Here is a 7,295-nt window from a genome sequence, read left to right on the forward strand (position 1 = left end):
GAACTGGGATGAAGATATCCAGCACTGCCAAGTGGCTGGCTCAGGGCAGTTACGCCTCTGTCGTCATCCACAGATCACAAGTAAGTCCTGCTGGGCCAGGAGGCCTTTCTGAAATACATCTATGCGGTGAACTTGCATGAAAGGGCCTCTACCTCAATGTAGAGTTACTAGTATATGAGGTTGGTGACTGCATTGTTGCATATAATGGAATATAACATTAATTTATGAAATTATGGGATAGAGTTTATTTTTATGTATGTAAATAAGTAGGTTTTATATAAACATATAAATTCTTATACAGGCTACAGATATCTGAGCATGAAATAATAATGTCAGGGCATATAGATTTTATCCAGCTCAAGTTTAGGGCTAATGACTTGAAAGGCAGGTACTTCAGAAAGAGGTAGTGCTTTAAACTTTAATGGTTTGTAGGTTTTAATATTTCAGAGTGAGAGGTAAGTTTGTGGTTTATTTATCTCACTGCTTTGATTTAGTGATGGGATGGTGCTACAGCCATTTGTCATTTAACAACATAACCTCTATAGTGCTTTCTTTAAGTCTATTTTTATGGTTTTTATACATATTTTCCTCTATCTAGAAAACAATGTTATGCATTCACCTCTAACACATACAGCATGGGCCAAAAGTAGATTTACAGTGGTTTGGATGAAAAATAATACAAAAATAAACTGTTTCATGTACCCACAACTGTACACCTACTTTTGCCCCACCCTGTACATTCTCTAAAATAGGACCCATTTAATTTTGCTGCTGGTACGATGTACTAGCACATACAGTTTAGGAGGTGGCTCCTATTAGAGTTACCATGTCTTAGCATGACTGTCTACATAGTAAACTAGCATCTACATTATTACTGTTCCTACCTGTATTGTACATAAATTAACACCATCAGTACCCCTGCCCACTGTTTGATTGCTTTCTTTTGATAAGAATGAGTTCTTTCATGCTCCTACTTTTATGAATATTTATAAAGAAAATTCAATTTTTTGATACTATAGAGTTTAAACATTCTATTTCTGAAGACTGAAATTATTTTAATTAATAAAGAATTAAATTTTTGTTCTGCATATTGGTAAGCTGTAGGCTTTTAAAACATATTTAAAATAAAGAGCTATTTGCATTTGGCATATTTAGGTCTAATCCATTTTGGTAGAAGAATGGGAATAAGTTAATTAACATATATTCTGAGCAATCGAGCTCAATGAAATATTCTGACCTTATACATACATCTTTTAAATATTTTTTGGTTAAACGTGAAGACTGAACTCTGGCTGACATCACCAGTAGATATGAATATCTCATTCATTCATTCCTTTTGCTTCTATTTAATTCTATCCTAAAGATTAATTAACTGAGAATGTCTACCTTCATCAAAATGTTACACATGAAGGTCTTTCCTGAAATCTGATGTGAAACTGAAACCCAAATATACTTCTGGGAATGCAAACACAATAGATTTAATCAAGGTTAGGTTTTTACTTAATCTGGGATAGGAACATATGTAAATTAGAATTTTTACTGCCAGTCCCTACTTTTCTGCTTACTCAGATTCTTGAGAGTTAAAAAATCTTCTGAAACAAAAGTCAATTTCGAAAACCCCTGATCTCTAAACATCCATCCCAAAATGTTCCAGGAAACATCCTTCTTTAGGTTAAAAGAAAAACCACAAAAACAACAAAATAACTTTACCTTTACCTTTCCAAAAATTGCAGGAGTTTAAACTATTTTTGCCTCATCCAATTAAAATGTTTTCAGTTTTTTGGACTTAAAGATGGAAGGCAGTCTAGAAATAACATCTGTCTTTGTCCTGGCCATGCCTTTCACCCACCTCTGACCATCAGTCCTCTGTGAATGGCTTTGCTTTACTAAAAAGGAAAAAAAAAGTTCTAATTACAGCTTTCAGTCCAATTTTCCCCCACCCCCTTCTATACCTTTCTTCAGGCTGTATTTCTACAAATAACTTTTATTTAGTCGATGAAAATCTTAAACTCACTAAAGTAAATAGATGCCTGGATGAAAAATATGTGGATTGAGATGAATCATCTAAATTATAGTGTGGTATATAATAATCAAGAAGCTAATATGTATCTCAGGTGGGTTATCTCATTGCCCTAACCACCAATCCTGACAAGGCATTTACCTCAAGTGTGATTGTCACAGGAAACCTTGGCGAATAGGCTTTTTCTGTCTTGTGCATGTATTAGATTCTCCTGTGTTTCTGCCTCTTCCTATTTTCAGGATGGAACCAAAGTCTACGGCAGATGTGGAGGGTTTTGTGGAAAGTGTGTTCCTCACCTGACGACTGGCCTCCCAATTCAAGTGATCTGAGCATTCAGAAGTGAGAAGTGTGTCCCAAAGAGGAGACAGTCTTTAAACCTGCAAATAACCGGTGCTCATTTCTTTCATCTTCCCTTCCTGAGATTTCCGTGTCCAAAAGGTCTGTGACTTTGTTTAGGGTGCTCACCAGGGAGTCAAATCCCCACTTAATTTTTTCAAGGCCTTCAACTTAATAGGTATATAACTCTAATCAGGATATTTTTTTAAAAAGTACTTATTTATGGTGGAATATGCAGGGATGTCTGGATGAATTATACCAAGATAATATTGCAGTTAACAGCTTGGACTCGACCACAGTTAAACCTATAGACATACATGTAAACCTCTACTCAGTAGTCTACTGTACAATGAAATGTTTGCTCTACTTGTTAAGTGGAAAATGAACTTATTTAAAACTACCATAAACATTATTTCATGTCAGGTGAATAGTAGTAAATCAATAGTTACTTTGAAAAAGTACATAGCCATTATACTTACTGATACAGCATAGATACCTTGTTTTATATTCCTTTCATTGTGAATTATGGTGCTTCAAATTTTAAAAATCCTAAAAATGTATGCTTGGGTTAAATACTAAATAACTTTTGTGGGTATAATACAAAAGAAGGTATAATATAGCATTTTAAAACACCTACCTCTAATTTAATGTGTACGCTCTCTATGTCTTTATAACTCTCACGTGTATATATCTGCTCTTAAAAATCTATTTTCTCAAAGTTTATACTGTATTTTATTAAACAAATACAGAAGTGAGAACTATTGAAATTTTGAAGATTCAATAAAGAAAATTATTTTTACATGTGCAAAATTTTTATTAGAGATGTTCATGTTAAGAGATGTTCATGTTATTTTATACCTAAGATTTCTCAAAGCCAGAACATAAAAGATTGTAAAAATTAACTATCCTTGGACAAATTCTCAGGTATTAAATTTTTTCAGGTGGATAATTGTGTATTGTATAATAATGTGGTTTTTAAACTAATCATAGATAAATAATATGTTATATGGAAACCTACTCTGTAAAACAAAACTGAATCTACTCATAGAATTTTATCAGTTAATAATAGATTAATTTTACCCACAAAGTTTTCCCCCAAACATTTATTAGAGGTATATTGTACCATATAAGGTACTGAAGCAATTTTGTGCCAATGTGGCTAAACATTTAGGGATCTCTGTATCAGAAATAAAGTATTTTGCACTATGTGCCTTAAATCAGTTACAAACATTAATATGAAATGTGTAACATTTGCTATAAATGTTTTCATTCATAATTAAAATCTTTAAATTTATAAACATTTAAATAATAAAAATATTTGTTATACATTAACACCATGTTTTCATTTTCCTTTAAGAATCCTTCACTAAAAATGTCTGAATCTAAAATTACTTCATAAATTCTAAGGAATTTTTAATTGAAATTATTGCAGTTGGGATGGAAACAGCCGTTCACCCTTCTGATGGCAAAAGTAACATGAGCAGGAGGCTAACAGAAACTTGCAATACCTTTAAAAGCTTCAATTCAAACAAGGGTTACTACTGTATTTATATATAATGGGGCAAGAAAGTATATTATATATATTACATATAGTTCTTTGTTTGCCCCAGGGATGGATGGATATATATATATATATATATATCAGTAATAAAATGGAGTTGGATCCAGATTGAATAAAACATTTTAATCACGAGCCACTTCTAATTATAAGTGAAGAGCAGTGCCATTCTTGAGTCACGGAGACTTTTCAATTTTGTGGAGACAAAAATAGCCAGCCTAATCACACTCACAAAGGCAGGAATCCTTCAATAACTGACTCCCATTCCCCACAATCCCGAGTCTGCCCTGTACTGTGATAGGAGAAAACCTCGACTTCTCGGCCGGCATAGCATGAAGTCAACCTTTTTTCAATTTGAAGTTTCTTCTCCTGTCATTTCCCAGATAGGCAGACGTGTGTGTGGACTTATCGATACTGACAGCAAATGGTTCTGATGCATGTGTCTTACAAAAGTGATTCTCCGTTATTCATTCTGCCCAAAGCTCCCCAAGATGTTTAAAAGTCAAAATAAAAATCAAACCCAATACGGCTGCATTCATTTTTTAATTTATTTTAAAAGGAGCCATGAGGCCTCCCGGCACCGGGATCAGCGTGACAGGGGGCAGCGCCCAAACCCCCTGAGTGCCCTGCAGCTCTGTGTGTGACAGGGGGCAGGGCCACAACCTCACTATCTGCCCTGCTCTGTTCGTGACAGGGGAAGGCGCCTCAACTCCCCAATCGGCCCTGCTCTGAGCCCGACCAAGGGCTGCCGGGCAGGCACGTAGGGATTGGGATTGCCCTCTGCCACCCGGGAGGGGGCCTAAGCCAGCAGGTCATTATATCCTGAGGGGTCACAGACTGTGAGAGGGCACAAGTGGGGCTGAGGGACCCCCCCGAGTGCTCTATCACAATATATGTCAACTGTTACCAACTCCAAATATATTTTCATATAAATTTTTGCTTATCAAGTGTCTTTTAAAATTTATTTCCCTCTTTATTCTTTCTTATAGATCTTGGTTTCTATTATTTCTTATAGTGTGAGTTGGCTGGCACAAATCCAGCTTTCATTTATCAAAATGTCCATAATTCACCTTCACATTTTTAAACTTTACCTATAAATGTTGACATAATTTAAAGCTTACAAAAAATTGCAAGAATAGTACAAATAGCTACCATATGTCTTTTAGCTGAAATCACGAATTTAACATTTTGTCACATTTGCTACATCATTCTCTCTTTTTTTAATATGTGTACTTGAGGCCCGATGCACAAATTCGTGCACGTGTGGGGTCTCTCAGGGGCCCTGCGGGGATTGGGCTGAAACCACAGTCCAACACTGCCTGCAGCTTCTGCCTGCCACTCCCGTCATCCCAGCCCCACTGTGCCTGCCGTGGGCTCATGCCAAATGAGTTCAGATTGGGAGAGGCTCGCACTGCAGCAGCGCTCCCCAGCCATGAGCCCTGCATCAGGTGCCCTCATGAGGGGAGTGGCCTGTGGGATTGGGCCGAAACCGGCTCTCTGACATCCCCTGAGGGTTCCCAGATTGTGAGAGGGTACAGGCCAAGCAGAGAGACCCCACCAGTGCATGATTGGGGCAGGAAAGGGACCACGGGAGGGCTCCAGGGTGTGATTGGCCCATCTTGCTCAGTCCCAAACTGCTGGGCCCCAGCAGCAAGCTAACCTACCAGTCAGAGCATCCTCCCCCTGGTGGTCAGTACACATCATAGCGACTGGTCGACTGGTTGACTGTCTGCCCCCTGGTGGTCAGTACACATCATAGCAAGTGGATGAGCAACCTTAGCATATCATTAGCATATTATGCTTTGATTGGTTGAATGGTCAACCGGTCACTGGACGACCAGACACTTAGCATATTAGGCTTTTATTATGTAGGTTATTATATAGGATAGTATACTTATACACAAACATATCTATCCACATATTCTTAATTTGAGAGTTGTTGATTATTGCATGAACTTTTATTCCATAATACTTTAGTATGTACTTAAAAAAGATATTCTCTTGCATAACCATGGTACAATTATGAAATTCAGAAATTTCACCACTTAATTTCTAAACAGACTCAGTTTATTTCAAATAAGCGAGTGGTAGGAAAGATGATGGGGTGTCATGGTTAATTAGTTTTCCTCTTATATACCATTCTTTCTCAACCTTATATTATTCTACACTATAAATGCTTGACTTTCTCTCAAGTAATAGCTCATTGTGACCTCCTCCATAAATATTTCCTGGACGATTCTGTTGGGAATATTTTATTTTAAATTCTTCATGTATTGTTTTCCATTCTTACATCACTTATTGTTTTCTACCTGGTATGTGATTAGGATTTTGAACACCCATCTTACCTGCTCTCCAAGATGGTTATTTGAGTAAAAACTAGTACTTGCTTAGTTTCTATTTTATGCCACATACTGAGAGGCACTTTACATCAGGACGTAATTTAGTCTTTACAACAACCTTATGAAGCATCACCATTTTAAAAATCATCTAGAATAGCCTTGACCGGCTTGGCTCAGTGGATAGAGCGTCGGCCGGAGGACTGAAGGGTCCCAGGTTCGATTCTGGTCAAGGGCATGTACCTGGGTTGCGGGCACATCCGCAGTGGGGAGTGTGCAGGAGGCAGCTGATCGATGTTTCTCTCTCATCGATGTTTCTAACTCTCTATTCCTCTCCCTTCCTCTCTGTAAAAAATCAATAAAATATATATATTTTTTAAAAAAATCATCTAGAATAATAAAAGCATAATATGCTAATTAGACCAGACGTCCTTCCCGATGAAGCTCAGCAGGCGTGGGCCGAGCCCCTTGCACAAATTTCATGCATCGGGCCTCTAGTTTTATATAATGGCAGAAACTTTTTAGCACAGTGCACATCTGTCCAGACACAAACCCTTACTTTTTACTCAATCATATTCTTCGCTTAATGATGAAAACTATATTACTTTATTCTGAATCTCTCATGGCAACTATCAGTGTTGTCTACACAGTAGAGATTCAATATTTTATTATGAATAAATTAAAATACTTAGCAATTCACTTCCACAAGAAGATATATGAAAACATCTATATGAACTATAATTTAGAGATATTTGGTGGGATTGATGTTTTTAAAAAATGAAGAGCCAGACTAGAAGTAAACAACAGCCACCATGCATGCTTTTTCTCAAGGAGTAAGTTTAGTAGACCTACTTTATTTAAAAAAAAATTTATTAAATTTATTGGTGTGACATTGTTCAACATATTTTAAATTACTATAAAAGACTTGACACCTACAAACATTCTTGTGAACACACTATACAACATTTTCCAGTGAAAACTCATTCATAACTTAGTACAGCTTTGCTAAATATAGATGTTGTAAGTTGCCACAATCATTTAAAAA

The 7,295-nt window shown here is 36.6% G+C and overlaps 1 protein-coding gene across 1 annotated transcript in view; it reads left to right on the plus strand.

Moving 5' to 3' along the window:
* The window catches only part of ADAMTS20 (ADAM metallopeptidase with thrombospondin type 1 motif 20), a 170,624-nt gene extending 167,046 nt beyond the window's left edge, over positions 1-3,578 (plus strand). Inside the window, exons 37-38 of the mRNA XM_015558559.1 lie at positions 1-80; positions 2,260-3,578. Coding sequence (XP_015414045.1) covers positions 1-80; positions 2,260-2,349 — 170 coding nt within the window. The 3' untranslated portion in view covers positions 2,350-3,578. The remainder of the gene's footprint in view (positions 81-2,259) is intronic.
* The last annotated feature ends 3,717 nt before the right edge of the window (positions 3,579-7,295 follow it).

The sequence above is a fragment of the Myotis davidii genome, unplaced genomic scaffold, assembly GCF_000327345.1.
Source record: "Myotis davidii unplaced genomic scaffold, ASM32734v1 scaffold290, whole genome shotgun sequence".
NCBI classification, from domain to species: Eukaryota; Metazoa; Chordata; class Mammalia; order Chiroptera; family Vespertilionidae; genus Myotis; species Myotis davidii.